The 17,251-nt window shown below is 40.4% G+C and overlaps 1 protein-coding gene across 1 annotated transcript in view; it reads left to right on the plus strand.

Annotated features, from left to right (window-relative positions):
• The window catches only part of ANK3 (ankyrin 3), a 251,108-nt gene that overhangs the window by 125,361 nt on the left and 108,496 nt on the right, over window positions 1–17,251 (plus strand). Inside the window, exons 20-24 of the mRNA XM_088019888.1 lie at window positions 837–935; window positions 1,027–1,125; window positions 1,660–1,755; window positions 6,134–6,206; window positions 6,371–6,433. Coding sequence (XP_087876014.1) covers window positions 837–935; window positions 1,027–1,125; window positions 1,660–1,755; window positions 6,134–6,206; window positions 6,371–6,433 — 430 coding nt within the window. The remainder of the gene's footprint in view (window positions 1–836; window positions 936–1,026; window positions 1,126–1,659; window positions 1,756–6,133; window positions 6,207–6,370; window positions 6,434–17,251) is intronic.

The following is a 17,251-nucleotide window of genomic DNA, read 5'->3' on the forward strand; positions in this document are numbered from 1 at the left end:
CTCTCCCTTTTGTCAATCTGGTCCTGCTAGTGTCCTCATAAACAAATTAATTGTCGACGCTGGAATTGCATGGCGGTGTCTGTTACAATGTGGCCATCTAGAAAAGTATCTGGAATATCCTTATTTTAAAAAGTAATTATACACACATACATAATTTTATATATGTAAAATATATTTTTTAATAGCTACAACTTATAGTTCCCCAGGGGTCAGTGGATATTAATTTGGGAAGCAACTTACTGCTTTGTCTGAATCAGTTGTTTTCAAATTATGGGACCCTAGCTGGTAAGCAGGAGACTTTAACTCCAGCATGTATACCTGGATCAAGTTCACACTTCTCAGACCTCCTGAACTCCCACCAGCCTCTTCTGCATTCTGATAATCATCTGTTACCTGGCATTATCATTTAGCCACTTCATGGTTTTTTTCTACCTCCATTTTATGCTTTTCGAGAGTAGAGTGATCAATAAACCCTAGTCCACATCTGTCCACAGAACATTCTTCCTGTCCCTCGACAAGAAGCCACTGAATCACTGTGTCCAGGCTGTTGACTGGGCCATGTTTCCTTCCCATCTTGAAAAGGTGGTGTGAGAATAAAATGAGCTGATGCAAGAGAGAGCACTGTGGGAAGTTCAGTAACTACTTACATGTGACATGATATTATTTTTATATCTCACAGTAGCTCTCAGAAATATCAAGGGCATCTTATATTTATGTAGGGGAAAAAACTATGCCAGCTCAAAAAAACAGGTTAAATAATACTTTTGCTTCTATTTAAGGTAGCTGTTACTGAAAGTATACTTATGAGGTTTCTTTTCTGAAAAATGTAATTACAGATGGGATACACACCTTTACATGTGGGCTGCCACTATGGAAACATCAAGATTGTTAATTTCCTGCTCCAGCATTCTGCAAAAGTTAATGCCAAAACAAAGGTAAAGACTTTTCTTCTTTGTATCCACCATCAAAGTCATTGATTTTGTGTCCAAGGAAGTAAGAGTCATTTCTTCCATCTTCCTTCCGCAGAATGGGTACACGCCGTTACATCAAGCAGCTCAACAGGGACACACGCATATAATAAATGTCTTGCTCCAGAACAGTGCTTCCCCCAATGAACTCACTGTGGTAAGAGTGAAGGGAAGGGAAGAGGGAGGCTAAGGGAAGAGGGAGGAGATGGACCTGGATGCTGGGATCTTCTCACATTTTTCATCATGCACCAGTGTCGCTGTTTTACTTTCATTAATAGGTGTAAATGGAATGTTCAGTAGAATTCAGGCCAAAGAACAGTAGCTCTATTGTGAGCCGTCCAGAGAGATGTGATTAGTGTTTCACACTTAAAAACTACAAACCCATTGCCACCTAGTAGGAAATACATATACAGAAAGAAAAACATGTTTGTTCCCTTGATGACTTAGAATGTTAAAAAGCCTCTTGGATTCCATGTGTAGCAGCCAAGTCTCTGCTGTGTGAGTGGGAACAGGTTAGGTGGGTTTTGTGCAAGGCACATCTCTAATGAAATAGTGTTTGGTGTATGACAGTGGGTGGGACCAACGACACACTCACCTTCTGTTTAGTATGGGCAAAACATGTGGAAACACACAGACACCGAGACATGGAGAATGACTTCTTAATTCCTTGTCCTCGTTTCCCTCTTGCCAGAATGGGAACACTGCCCTAGCCATTGCCCGGAGGCTTGGCTACATCTCAGTGGTCGACACCCTGAAGGTAGTGACTGAGGAAACCATGACCACGACCGTAAGTAGCAGACGCCAGACCTCGCCGCCCTGAGAGCCAGCTCTCACACCGTCGATTTTCTGGGGCTTTTGGGAGAGGAACCTACTTCCCCCCATTCACAGACTAAGCACCACACCTCCAAATGCTGTCGCCTCGTTGCTGACAGCCAGCGTGGCAGCTCTCGGTTCGGACATTGAGACACTAAACACTAAAACTACCTTTTTAAAAGTTGCATTAGTAGCTATAGAGTGTTTTGTTCCATAGATAGCTAAACGTATGCATCTGTTTGTTTTGATATAAAAACATTTTTAATGAAATGAAGGCAGAAATATTTTAACATCCACCATTGGCTATGTGAGGGAGTTGAAGATAAGATGGTTCTTTAAAATATTATGACTCACAAATAATGGATACACTGTTGTCATTATTGTAAATGCATTTTTTTACAGTGTCAAAATAAAACATTAGAGAGACGATCAGAACTGATTTTTGTTACCACTCTCACTGCTCTTCCATTCAGCTATTAGAGTTTCCACAGGAAAACCAATAGGATGTTTTGTTAAAATTACAAATAAATCTTTACCAGGAGGCCTTTTTGCGTCAGATACATTTTTACAAGCTGCAGCCTCTAGGATAAGTCATTTCTTATTAGCACCATCTGGAGCCTTTGAACTGCATCAGGATTTGGTAACTGTGGAAGCAAGGGCAGGTATTGCACCATATCAGAGGCTTGTTGGAGTTATTCCTGACTCAGTGACTCAACACACATGCCTGAGACTGGCTCCGTACAATGTAAATTTAGGACTCTGGGACACTAGGTATTATCAGCTCTGCCTCCTTTTCTCATCCGCCACCTTCCGACGTGAAGGGAGGCATAGTTAGCATCTGCAAATGGTTTGTACACACAGTGCTTCATAAAAAAAAAAAAAAAAAATGGGTTGAAGGACTCTGTAGTAACCTGGTTGAATTATTTGGTGGTGTAAAGGCTTTAAAAGCTAAAAAAAACAAGAATAAACTTGCTGATCGCAAGAGAGAAATTATGCAGTTTGCTGAAAAGAAAGCAGTAGCTTTAATGGGCTAGGGCAATGGTTATGAACCAGGGCATGTTTCTAACATCGAGGTATAGTTTGTATAGAGATAATTACTACTGTATTGCTTTTATATATACCTCTTGAGTATTTCATGATTTAAAAATCCATTATTAAATTCTTGAGAAAAGAGTCTAAACAAGTAATGTTTATTAACCTTAATCTTATAGATACTCCCTTTGCTTTCTCTAGAGTGGGAAAAAAAGAGGGAGAAGGACAAGGTATTAAACAATGGTCAAGTGTCACAATCCTATAAAAGATTTGAAATCACTGCAATAAATATATAAAACTTCTTTTTCATTGTTAGAGAGTTGAAACCTATATAATCGTTCGAAATATAATTCTTGCTTATTGAATGTAAGTGATGTTCTCACCCATTGGGAAAGTTCAGGATGTTTCTTGAATATCAAAGATGCTTGAGGAGCACACCTGGCTGGCTCAGTCGGTAGAGTGTGTGACTCTTGACCTCAGGGTTATGGGGTCAAACCCCATGTGGAATGTAGAGATTCTTAAAAATATAATCTTAAAAAAAAAAAGATTGAGGAGAAAATAAAGACAGAGGAAGCAAAGTTATAGCTCAAGAGGGGCTTCAAGGCTCTGGTTCCAAGTGAAAGAACAAATATGGGAGTCAGGCCATATCACTCGGTCTCATCCACTGAGTTGTCTGGTAATTTCTGTAAGAGAGAGAAGATAGGACTCATGCTCACAGGAAAGATCCAGTTTGCCTAATGGAGTAAATGAGGCTTCCACCAAATGAAGTGCTCACATGGGTTGGAATAGAGTCCACTGAAGTCCCTAAGTCTTAGTCCAGCATTATGGTATTTGAGACTTTATTTCAAGCTGAGACACCACCTTGTCAGCTGTGCTTTTAGCGGTTACATGTAACCTGGCATAGATGAGAACTGGCAGATTTCAGGGTGGAGTCTGTGATCTCGGGCTCACTAACCACAGTGCAGCTTGCACGGCCCCTTGCTGGGGCCCCAATAGCCATTGACCCCATAAGCAAACATCGAGTTTTTCAAAAACCTTAAAAAGATCCGTCTTCCCTCTGAGTACAATGTAGGACATGGCAATTCTGGGAAAGATGGTTGAGTTAGTGACATTACAATCATGGCAGAGTAGGAAACTGAGGACCTAGAAGCTGACATTCAAAAGATGAATTAAGCATTTAAATTGCATTGTTTAAAATATTCAGTTCCCTCATTAGCAAAGAACAGGGGACATCTATCTCTCAGATACTGGTTTCTAATACTGTTCTGTAATAAAGGGAATCAGGGCTCCTTCAAGAAATAGCTAAATCTAGATCTGGGGAAGGAAATATGCGAGATGAACCTGGAACATCTTGTAATGCCAAAAAGTAAGGAAGTGTCTCCCCACCTCAAGTAAGTAAATCAACATGCATACACACAGTTATGGGGCTGTGTCAGAAGGACACAGGAGTCAATTGAAAGAGTTCCCAGTGGCCAAAGCTGGAACAATTATAGATAGATAGATAGATAGATAGATAGATAGATAGATAGATAGATAGATAGATTAATTAGATAGAGCAAAGTATAAAATAAATTTCCATGAGTCCATACTGATACAGATAAATGACTGAATACATGGGGAAGAAAAGGGAAATCAGGCAAAAAAATTCCAAACAATTTATGAAAATACTTCACCCTCAAGGAGGTATAGAATGTAATTCCCCGTGCTTAAGTGTGGGCTGAGTATAGTGACTTCCCTGCAAAGGAAACAGTATGGAAAGGGACATGGGGGAAATAGAATAACTTTACAGCAGAAAAACCTGACAAACACTGCCTCAGCCAGGCAACCAAGGTCAACATCAGCACTGGTAAATCCTGTTGATAGTATGGACCTTTGATAATATGTGATGAAAATAGCAATTTACCTCTGTGGTCTTCCTCCCCAAAACATGTAACCCAGTCTAATCATGAGAAAAACATGAAACAAATCCCAATTGAGGGACATTCTACAAAATTCCTGACCAGTTCACTTCTAAACTGTGAAGGGCGGGCACCTGGGTGGCTCAGTCGGTTAAGCGTCTGCCTTTGATGCAGGTCATGATCCCAGGGTCCTGGGATCGAATCCCATGTCGGCCTCCTTGCTCAGCGGGGGTCTGCTTCTCTGCCCCTCCCCTGGCTTGTGTACATTCTCTCTCTCTCTCTCCCTTTCTGGCCCAAGTAAATAAATGGAATCTATAAAGACATACATACATACATACATACATACATACAGAAATTAAATAAAATACAAACTGTGAAGGTCATTAGAGGCAAGGCAAGTCTGAGAAACTGTCACAGCCATAGGAGCCAACGGGGGCATGACAGGTAAAGATAAGGTGGTATCTTGGATGGGAACCTAGAACAGAAAAGGGACATTTGGTAAAAATTAAGGAACTCTAAATAAAATATAGACTTTAATTAATAGTAATATGTGAGTACAGATTCATTAATTATGACAAATGTACCATAGTTTTAACTACTGAGCTTTTTTTTTCAGTTGCCTTATTTAAGTACGTATCCTCCCTTGTACCATTAGCCTTTCATATGCTCAGAATAAGACGACGACTTCTTTTAAGTCTAAAACATTAAGTCATTAATATTTTTAACAAGTTGTCAGTGTCCTTTGGATGGATACAAGCTTTGTAGGTAAAAAGTCATCAGAGAGCAAGTAAAAAATTCACAAGGCCTTTGCTCTGTAATATAATATACAGTTCTTTAAAATTGCATGGAGGTGAAAATGACCTTTCAAATGCATAACCTCTAAAATATTTTCTGCATGGCATAGTTGCAAAAATTGTATAATTTATGCAATCTCAATATTTTATATTCTAGGAATTAAAGTGTACATGTAGAAGAGGAAGACAAAATTAATGGCTGACTTGGCACAAACAGTAAAGATACAATGCTTGCTGTTCATTTGGCTTATCTTCAGCCAAGACTTTTAGTGGAATGAGGTGGCAGGTTCCTCAGACCATGAAAAAGTGTAACAATGGACTAGGAGAGGCGATATCTCTCTTCTCTTTTCCTTTGAAAAGCCTCATTAGGGAGCTAAATCTTTTAAGCCAGTTTGCTTTACCATTAGAATTCTTTCACCTTATCTTTCTTCTTAGCAGTATATATGGTGAAGATCTTAATGCTAAGGGAAAATTTTGATGTCGTTTTTGATGTGAGAGCTTCATGATATTCAGCACATCAGTCCCATAATAAATCAACTGATTAATTTAGAAAGAAATGAATAGTCTCATTAAAATGTTCAGTCTGCTTACACTAAAGTGACTGCTTTTTTTGTTTGTTTGTTACTAGACTGTCATAGAGAAGCACAAAATGAATGTTCCAGAAACGATGAATGAAGTTCTTGATATGTCTGATGATGAAGGTATGAAAACCACCTTTGTGTTCATAATAATTAAGGGTGACTGTGTATCTGTTTCCTGAAGAATGTTTATTGCAAAAATGTTTTTAGAAGTGTTAATGTGTTTTGTTGTCATATAAAGGGTATGCATTTTCCACACACTTACATTGTTCACTTAAATCATGCAGTTCGTAAAACCAACGCCCCTGAAATGCTCAGTGATGGTGAATATATCTCAGATGTTGAAGAAGGTATTTGTAACCTTTTACTGTAATGGAATTTAACTACCACCTTTATCTTCCATTTCTTATCTTCGAAATGTAACACTTCCTTGAGTTACTAACTCTTCACCTAACTTCCGATTATTAATTTATGTACCATTTAAAAGATGCACATGTGGTATTAGTGGTTTCTTTAAAGCCCCTCTCCTTGAATCCATTTTCCAGCTTGAAAGTACAAGTACATTAGTATCACTAATGACATGGATTACTTTCTATTTGTTTCTATTAAGCAGAAAATTGATTTTTATTGTTTATATTTGGAAATCTAGAAGAGGAAATCTGATTAATGTTTACAGCTAAAATATTTTTTAAAATAAGTAAGAGAAGGTACCTTATAGGTAAAGAGCTAAATGCTCATTGTAAGGTTTACTCTAAGCTTAGTAGTAAAAGCAGCTTTAGAACTTGAACCAATAATGAAAACTCAACCTGAACAAAATTGCTTTCAGAATATAAATTTTCAATATTGATTTCATGAAAGAGATCAAAATATAAATTCTTGTAGCTATACTTCATTTGCTTAAAAGAAACGACCTGTTTTCTGCCTTATTTAAAAAATCAATACATTTTCCCAGCTCGTGATGTATAGATATACTAATGAATGATATTTTAAAAGTTTCATTGGAAAATTAGCATTTTTATAGTGAATAAATATTGTAAAGATGGCAAATTTTGGAGTTTTGCTGGAGTAATGAAATATGTACTTATAGTAGAATTTCTAGTATATTTATGTTTTTTTCTTACACCACCTGACTCTCCCAAATGACATCCCTTTTTTGCCACCTCTCATGTATTTTTCTCACAGATCAGACTCAATGTTGTTAGTCTTTCTCTGTGCTTAGGTAATTTTCCCTACTTTAATTATTGGTTTCCCCTTTGAGTTGCACAAATTTAAATGAACATCTAAAATAGTGGGAATCCTACATAATCCAAAGTGAGTGCCTTTAACTTTTTTGGCATCTGGTGAGTGCCTACTGGAAGTGCACTCTGGCCAGGAGAATGCATACCTAAAACGGCTAAGGCCTTGGTGGTCATTTAGGAACCTGGACGGAGCTGTCTTGTTGTTTGTAAATGTTGTTTTGATAAATGTTAAAGGTTTTTACTCATTTTTCTTTCCTTTTGTCTAAATCATCAGCTATATATTTACTTGTTTTATCCCCGATTGGATGTTTGTATCATCTTTAGGACTTTAAGAATAATATGCCTTGCTGTCAGATTATATTTGAAGGCCTTCTTATGTAAAGTTTGCTGAGTTAATTTCTTATGTGCAGAAGACAAAAGGAAAATGTTCTCACATAGATGTGTACGCACACAAAACATGTCAAAAGTATATTTTCAAATGCAATTTCATGAAACATGACAATCACAGACCTAAAAATTTGCTAGTTTTGGACAGAACATCCAAAATAGTTGCAGTGATGAGAGGCCAAGTTTGAATGCAGTATATAACAGCTTTATATACGTGAATAGCCAAATAATTTCCCAAAAAGGAGAAATTTTGAATCGTTTCATTTGAAGATAATTCATCTAGCCATTTAACTAGAAATGACAGTGATTTCTTATGGATTTATCTCAGCTTGGGAGTTTGAAATTAATAAACAAATTTTAATTCTCATTTTATTCGTCTTTCTTTAAACTTTTTGGCACTTGCCTTACGGGTGTGCCCACAGGCTATGAGAATCAAATGTCTATTGGTTTTATAATGTTGTAGAATTTAATATTGGGAGGAGTTCCTAAAAGGTCACTTCAGCTGTCTATGCTAGAGTCACCTCTATAAAATCCTCTCTGAGGAGGTCTTCTGCCCAGATGCCTTAATGACAGAAATTCCCTAATTCCCAGCCTGCTTATTCCACTGTAAACAACTCTGACTTTAAAAATTCTTCATTTCACTAAGTGTCCTTCTCATTGATTCAGCCTCTGATACATGTGGCACTGTTTAACACAAAACTGCCTCTTCCATGTGACAGTCCTTCCTTCTATCTCTCGTTAGTCTGTTTTTCTCGAGGCGTGTTATCCCCCTCCCTCACCACTGTGGCTCTCTCACTCTTGTCTCCTGTGAACATTGCAGGATGTCCATTTCTACCTCAGATGGAGGTGACCAGAACTGAACACAGTATGCCAGCTGTAGCCTGATCAAAGCAGAGGCATGCAGGGCCATTGCTTTGTCCATGGACGATATTACACATCTATTATTGAAGATTAAGACGGTTTTGAGGTTATAATAGCCACTTAATTTGACTCCTATTAATATCACTGTCAGCTAATGTTCCTAAACTGCTTACGTGAGCGCCAGTAAGCCACGTCTGCCCTGTCATGAATTTACATCGTTCTGTGCTGCATAAACTAGCATTTCTATGTTACTCCAAATCCCCCCATTTTAATTCTAAAGGGACCCCTACAATTTTAATGATAGCTTTTACTTCTGACTCATTTGCCTTATGGTCTTGCCAGTACTTTGCTACTTTAGTTGGATTCAGAGCTGCTTGTTTCGGTAAGCCCTTACAGACTGGGGTGAATGTTTGTTTCCATGTAACCACAGGGATATTGTGAGTATCTGTCTCTAAAGAACCAGTAAGAGAGCATCACACTGGTATCCTAGGGTACCGAGGAGATCAAGCAGCTTTTAAAAGCAAATACAAATGAAAAGCAATATATGCTGCCAGGTTTTCTCAAGAAAGAAAAAGAAGAATGAGTTTGAAATATGGAAAAATATAATTTGAATTCCATATTATAAAAATTGAGTAAATATTAAGGGAATGGTGCTGAGAGTAGACTTTCTTCCTTTTCCTTTTTCTTCTTTGCTTTCTCCTTCTCTTTCTCCTCTTCTGTCCACTATGAGAAATTAGTATAGGTAAAAAATGTTTGCATTAATTTCACACACTAAAAAATCAAGAAAACAAATCTAGACCATGTTATGAATTAGTGACCTAGGGGAACAATGGAGCCAGGTTACAGAGTAGAACGAAGGCTGAAGTATCAGCAAAGTAGAGCAATAGAAGGAAAGGTGATAAAGCAGCCTTATCTAAGCCACATATTACCTAGGTAGGGGGTAAGCAGAGCTCCGAGAGGACCAGTGTCTTAATGCCCCACTTGTCTACTTTCCCAGAAAATATGTCGCATACATGTAAAATTAATATACGTACAAAATTAATGCTGGTTCTAGTGCCAGTTATATCCTTAGGTTTTGCAATTCAGTTTGCAATTTAAAAGAAAGAACAGAAAAGATGAAGAAGAAGGGAGGGAAGAAAGAGAAGCAGAGAAAGAAGAGAGAGAGGAAGGAAGAAAAGAAAGAAGAAAATTGAGATTAAGGTTCAATCTGTCTTCTATTTTGAGTCCCCCTCCCAAGAGATTTTAGAGCTGGCTTTGGTTCAACGCTAACTTTAAATTATAAATTCCTATCAAGTATATTTTATAAAATTTTAAATAATGTATAAAATGTTGTTTTAGCCTGCAGAATTCTAGGTTGGGTTATAGTGACAGATTTCAAGAATGAGAAACGGAATTAAGCCATGGGAAGTAAAAACCAAAGGCAGCTCTGTGCAGTATGACTCTCCTGAACAGGTTTGGGAGGCAACTGGGTAAGACTGGGAAGAATTATTTAATTCTCAGCTACTTACAATTTTGATAGGGCTGCAAAATCTCACTCAGGATCAAATGCAAACAATGAATATTAAAAGGAAAAAAAAGTAAGAGGCTAAGTACACATGTGGTAGGAATAATTATCAGATAGGTAGAGGTTTGAGACATAAGAAAGCAATAAAATTTCATCAGATGTTAGAATGACATGAGGCATGAGGAGAGTCGTACTCAGTCACCTTTGTGCCAAATTCAGTGCCCAGTGAACTGACTCGGCCTCATGTAGCCCATGCTGTCCACTACACTGATGAGGTAGCAAAGCCCAAATAAATGTTGAGTAGCTTGCCCAACCAGGTTAGCGGCAGAGCTGAACAGGAAGACAGATCATACAGTCTGGGTCTAGATCTTCTCTTTCATTTCTACTCTAACATGATCTGTTTTCTTATCTACAAAACCCAAGAATATATTGTTTTTTAAGCTTTAAAAAAGGGAAAGCTTGGAAAAGGAACAGATCATGGTCTTGGAAATTATCACAGGATAATAATTACCTTTCAATGACCTTGATAAGACTATGGTAGAAATAGTATACTTTCTTCTGACCATCTTGGTAACAGAAATACGCAGACCACGATGCAAATTCCAGGAAAATAAATATAAACATAATTTAGAATAGCTCTTAAGAACTCAGAGCAAGTCATTTTAGTAAACATATCTGTGCCTTCTCAATTTGGAGAGAATAAGTAGAATTTGAATGGCACAATCTAAAACTAAAAAAAGTAGGAGAAATTACTTTGGGAGACATGAAAATGGATATCAAGAAAACCATCAGAAAGATGTCCTTTTACGACCCCTTCTCACAAATGCCTAGGACTATCCTGCTTTCCTAATCCCCTGGCATGCTAATAAATAAATCAGGCTTTTAAGTGTTTAGCTTTATAGATCTGGAAAGAAGCCTTGAAGACTAGCCTGCCCCAGGTGGTCCAAGGGGGTGGTGGTTGTTATGCAGAAATTACTCCTCACCTGAAATGTTATCATTTTGCAAATACCTGTTCAATCATGACATCTAGCCTTTTGCCTGATAGTTCTCTGGTTACAATTGACCTTTCAAATAGACATTACATAATTGCATGCTTCTCTCAGTGATAAAGTCAAAATGAAATACCAGAAGCAGAGACCCAGAACCTAGCACAGTGCCTGGTACACAGGAGATCTTCACTATGTGTTTGGGCGGTTACATCGCAGTGGAGGGAGACTCAAGGAAAAGCGAGTTTTATGGGTTTCTGAGAACAGGAAGGATAGAGAAAATTTGCCTGTCATGTCCCTCTTCCTTCCAATAAACACCTTCGCACTGAGACAGACCTAGACTACGGATTGCATCAACAAACAGCTTTATAGTGACTCTCCTAAGGTGTTTCTGTATCTCAAAGAATTTAAAGGAATTTCCAGCAAAAGAAAAAGCTCTGTGAACTGGGGCGGAGGCCTTTATTCCAGAACACAGTCCACCCTGTCTTTGGTATCCTGTCTTTGGTTTGGGAATTGTGGAGTGATTTTGATCCACACTGTCCACCTACCCAGCACGTACCTGATGTTTCCATCTAGATTCTCAGAGACATCTAAACTCATCATGCCCTGGACACCTGCTCCAAACGGAGTCTCTTCCCAGGCTTCTCCATCCTGGTGAGCGGCTCCATCACGCAAGCCAGCCCTGAGGTTATATGTAAATCTCCCTTTTCTTATCACTCAGGCCCAGTCCAGCAGCAAGTCCTAGCAATCCTTCCAGAACCCATCTCACGTCCCTCTTCTCTGCCTCGCCACCGCCACCGCCCAAGCCAGTCCCACCCGTGGACTCCCTGCCATTCTCTTGTGGGCCCCTGCAAGAGCCTCTGCACTCTGTCCACTTCTTTCCCTGCGGACTCAGATTTCTGCACAGCATCCTCAGCAGTCTTTTACAAATATAAATTAGATCATATCGTTCCATTTCCCAGCTTAAAACCCTCTAAAGCTTATAGTTGCATTTTTTTTTTTTTAATTCCTTCATGGTGTTGCCTATAAGCGTAGCTCATTCGCTTTCATTTGTCTGTGATATTCCATAGTCTGCCTCTACCAGAAGTAATTTATCCATGCTGCTTGGACATGGAACTGTGGCTCATTTCCAGTTTGGGGCTGTTGCAGACAAAGCTGCTACAGGTCTTCTACCTGCCCCAGGTACACGGATGCATGGGTTTCCATAGGGTACGTGCCGGGGACTGTAGTCGCTGGGTTGTAGATTATGCAGAGACAACAGAACTCATCAAAACCGGGTAACACTAAACTAGGATTCTAAAATTAGATAGTGAGGCTATTAAAAAAAAAAAAAAGGGCAAGGGGAAGAAAGTCATAAAGTGATTACCATGAGGGAGAGGGGGGGAGGCTGTGATCGGAATGGGATGAGGGAGGCTTCTAAAGTGCTGATGTTCTAGTTCTTGACTGGATACTACTTATTTTGTAACAGTTTGTGAAAATGTACTTTTACGTTTTCCGTACTTATCTGCGTGGTTGCTGTATTTCCTGATAAAAGTAGCCACCCTCTCTCAGTAACGTATAGCATAAATATAAAACTAAGACAGAAACCTCCTGAGGCTTTACATCGCACTTGACATAAACGTCGGGCCCTTCCAATGGTCAGTAGTTTCTGTGTGATGTGGCCCCGGCTATCTATTTGTCGCTGTCCTCACTTCTTAACTTCATCCTCATACTCATCTCAAGGTACTGGTCATTAATTTCTGAGGGCAGCACGTTTCTTCTGTTACAGGCCAATGGTAAATATTTTCAAATTTTCACACCACGTGGTTCTCCAGCCCAACTACTCAGCCCTGCCTTTGTAACACAACGGCAGCACGAGACAAGACCTCAACACATGGACTTGGCTGTGTGACAATAATTGATTTAAGGGGCGCCTGGGTGGCTCAGTCAGTTAAGTGTCTGCCTTCGGCTCAGGTCATGATCCCAGGGTCCCAGGATCGAGCCCCACATCGGGCTCCCTGCTCGGCGGGAAGCCTACTTCGCCCTCTCCCACTCCCCCTGCTTGTGCTCTCTTTCTCTGTCAAATAAATAAATAAAATATAAAAAAAAAACAGCAACTTGATTTAAAAAGTCGGTGGGAGACGGATTCAGGCCACAGACTGCAGTTTGCCAATTTGTGATTAATTTTGTTCATTTTCTTTTAAAGTAGACAGTTCGCTCCATGGGAGTAGACCTGTCTTTATCCCTGTCACAACATTTAGGACATATGCAGATAGGTCCTCTTCCACAGATGAGTGTATCCACGGGCTTAAATCCACACATTTATTTGTGTCTGTCCCCTGACAAGATTCCATAGAAATGAACACTCAAAACATCATAACAAGGTACTTACCCTTTATTGAGCCCTTTCTCTGCGCCAGGCATGAATCTATATATAGTTGATGCATCATGACATGTGACCTTCACAGTGATCTCTGAGTTAGAGACATCGGTATGCCCATTTTATTGATGTGGAAAATGAGTTCCAGCAAGGTTAAGGACCTTGATCAAGATTATGCAAATCAGCACAAGGGATTATACACAAATCCCTGCCCTTAACCTCTGCTCTGACATCCCTGGTGCCTGGTCATTTAGATACAGTCTCACAACAGTTAGATTATTGCAAATTTTAAATGAGATCATGTATAAAGGGTTTAGCCCAGAGATCTCAGTGACTGTTAGTTATAAGTCACCTTATCTTGCTGAATTTTCTCCAAGTAGTTGAGAGAATTATTGGTACTATTATTACTCCAGTCCACATTTATTCTTCATCTAAAGCCCTAACTCGAAGTGCTGTTAGTTCTAATTTATATTAAGGAATCTGAGGCTCAACGGGTTTGAGATATTTGTCCAGGTTTACATAGTCAAGGAAACTGGCATTTGAATTAGGTTTTTCGCTCCAACTTTCTACTCAAATGAGATGCGGTAAAGAAGAATAGATAAAAGTGACAAGGAAATTCAGAAGAAGGGGAGATTACTGAAGGCCTCAGGAAGGAAGCATTTCAAGGAATAGATAGAATGTGGAGAAGCAGAAATTTGGGGGAAGGTGGAGAGAAGTGTTCCAAATTCAGAAAATGTCAGAGATGGGGCACGTGGTTGGCTCAGTTGGAAGAGCATGCGACTCTTGATCTCGCAGTCGTGAGTTTGAGCCCCACTCCCGGTGGGGTATAAAGGTACTTAATAAAACTTGAAAGAGAGAGAGAGAGAGACAGAAAAGCAGAGGACCTCACAGAAGAACTCAGCACACAGGAGCTGGGGAAACTGAGCACCGGCCTGAATGGGGACCCCAAGAAAAGGCAAAGGGAGGACAAGAAGTAGTTCTAGAAAATTCCGGGCACATTGGCATGTACAGAGGAAGAGGAATGCCAAAGGATATGGAGGGGGAGTGGTGAACAATAGAGGAAGAAAACCAGAAAGAAGAGTGGGTTCAAGCAAAAGCTGGGGAGAATCCCTGACAGGGTCCAATCAGCTGAGCGCAGGCGATCTGCGGATCCCTGGTCATCTCGGGAAGCCACCGCATCCATGACACCCTGGATATATAGACACAGAATAGAGCAGTTCTCATGTAGCGTGTGTTTTTTCTCCCCAAGAAGCTGTGACAGAATGAGTAGGTAAAGCAGCCGGTGGAAGAAATGGATACACAGAAGATTGTCTTAAGGGACAGCAGGGAATGCAGCATGTTTATTGATTAAGGGCAAATAAGTGGTTTTTTTCATTTGCCCAAAACAAGTCCTAATGTTGAATATGTTTTTCCCCCCACCCCCCATCCTCCAGTTATTTTCCTTCCTGCCCACTTACCTGGAGAGTCTGACCTGCTTTGTGTGGAAGTGGGTCCTAATCTGACCACCCCTGACCCTTTCCCTTCACACTGGAACCCCTGCTGCAGAGAGAAGGAAGTGGAACACCAGCACTGGGCATGGATGGGGAAGGGGATGGCAGGGTAGTGCCAAGGGCCAGGAATGAGAGGGGTTGGAGAAGCAGGGAAGACGTTACAGATGGGCAGGGGTGGTCTGACCAGCTGGGCCAGAACCACAAGGAGGTTAACTGACAACAGAGCCCACCCATCTTTACCTTGTAAGCGCACATCTTTTAGGTAGAGGTAGGAAATATAAAACAAACCAACAAGCATGTGTTTGTTGCCCTGCACAAGGAAAGGCAGCTTGGGTATAACATTAGAAGGGACCAAATGCTTGCCCACAGAAGCCTGTGAGATCCTGATATTTCTGTACACCCAGGGACGGTGATCATCTTGCTGTGCACAAGCTGTCCTCACACGCCTACATAAGGAAGAGCCAAGGCTAACGAGGTCTGCATTTGGGGTTGAAGCTAGACAAAAGTAGCTAACAAAGAATATAGAAGAATTAATTGTCATGGCACTACCACCTTGAATTAAGCTACCCAATCCTCTTTCAGTGAGAAAAAACATTTTAGTGCCTGATTTCACAGGGCTAGTCTGTGGCTAGTAATTTATTCATTGTCTAGTCTTCTTTACAAGTGGCATAGATTTTAGATGAGAACAGTGTGCGTAACCTTGTACTTCTTTCTACCTGCATTCTGTCCCTAGTCTCTGGTGTTCATGTGACCAAGTCAGGGTAATCTGATTTAGATGCCTGAGGGCAATTTCTGGATTAGGGTTAAGGTGTATTGATAAGAATGGTAAGAATATGAAAAAGTTACAGCATCTGTCCCAACATTGTCTTTTTCTACCTCTTCACAGGAAGGACACTGAAATCGTTTTCCTTTCTGGGATGAGTTTGTTTATTAACCCAACCAAGATCACAGGGGACATTTTTCATTGCTACATCTGGAAGAGTTCCAAGCCTGAGTCATGCATGCTTATTTAGAAACTATATCTAGCCTGGATTAAGGAGCAGTTTAAAAACTGTGATCCAGTTTTTTAAAAAGAAGCACATCTAGCCACAAAGACTAGAATAAATGTTTGAGAGTAAAGAATCAAATGGACTTTGTTTGCTCTTAAAAACAAAACAAAACAAAACAAAAAAAACCCTAGCCTGAGCAGAAGGCGGCCTTTGTTCTATGGGAGAACAGCAGCTTGCTTGCGTTGCTTACGAGATGTGCAAACTTTGCCAGTCAAGCCTTATTCCTTTTGGCCACCAAGGAGGGCTGGCTCTTAGAAGCACCTAGAGCGAAGGGGTGGGGAGGCAGAGCATGGCACATGGCCTCCCCCAAGAGGTGCATGCAACCCTTAATGACACATACTTCCTTAGCCTTCTTAAGATGACCTATCTCACCCATGGCTCATCTCTTTCCTCAACTTACCCTGTTCTCATTGAGAAGGAAAGCAAGAAACATTACATTCCAGAATGTAGTTAGCAAACTGTTTTGAAAGAATCACCACCACTGGCAGAAGGTGCTGGAAAACAAAAGGTTCCCGTGAAGGGCCCACATCTACTCCTTCCTGGCTGAGGGAGCTCGCTTCCTTCTTCACCTGGCTGGGCGGGCGGGGGGTGGTGCAGGCAGCCTCGCCCTGAGCCTCCACCCTCCCAGAAGGCTGAGCTGGGCCTCCAGCCCAGCACCGAAGAGCCTGTGCTACACGCATGACCTCATGAACTAGATGGTGCAATTCCATCAGCCGCACATCACCTCCCCCTTTTATCAGTCTCTCAGACAGTCACAGGAAACCTTGCTTAACCTGAGCGCTTACTCCAAACTGCAGTACGTGCAGATCTGGAATCTAAGGAACTTACCATTGTTATTTGTGCAACTCTAGGGTAGAATTGGACCCTTAGAACAGAAGTCTGAGCGTGTCGGGCTCCTAACATGACCATGCTCCCTCTTCCATCCAGTCCCCGCTCCCTCGCTTTTCTGAGAGTCAGAGTAGCAGGGGATGGAGGGAAAAGATTCATGAGCAAATACTGTCGTGTGGATTCTCTAGGCTGAAAATGTATTATCTAAACACTAGTGGGGATAGACATCTTTTGACGAATGCTTTGAATTGATGGAAAATGTTTTCTCTTCAGAGTTATCTGTATTTTTATGTCCCTTATTTGAACCTTCAAAAAATAAAATATGCTGAGTCTTTTTTGTCTCATCTCTAAACGGGTTAATTATACCACATGGAGCTGCTGAGAAGATGAAAAGATACAACACACCAAAGCATTTAGAACAGTGACCAGCACAGAGTTGGTGCTCAATAAACGGCAGCCCCTCCCC

This window comes from Eumetopias jubatus, unplaced genomic scaffold (assembly GCF_037043125.1).
Source record: "Eumetopias jubatus isolate StellerSeaLion01/CBP00866 unplaced genomic scaffold, mEumJub1_p1.0 scaffold_17, whole genome shotgun sequence".
NCBI classification, from domain to species: domain Eukaryota; kingdom Metazoa; phylum Chordata; class Mammalia; order Carnivora; family Otariidae; genus Eumetopias; species Eumetopias jubatus.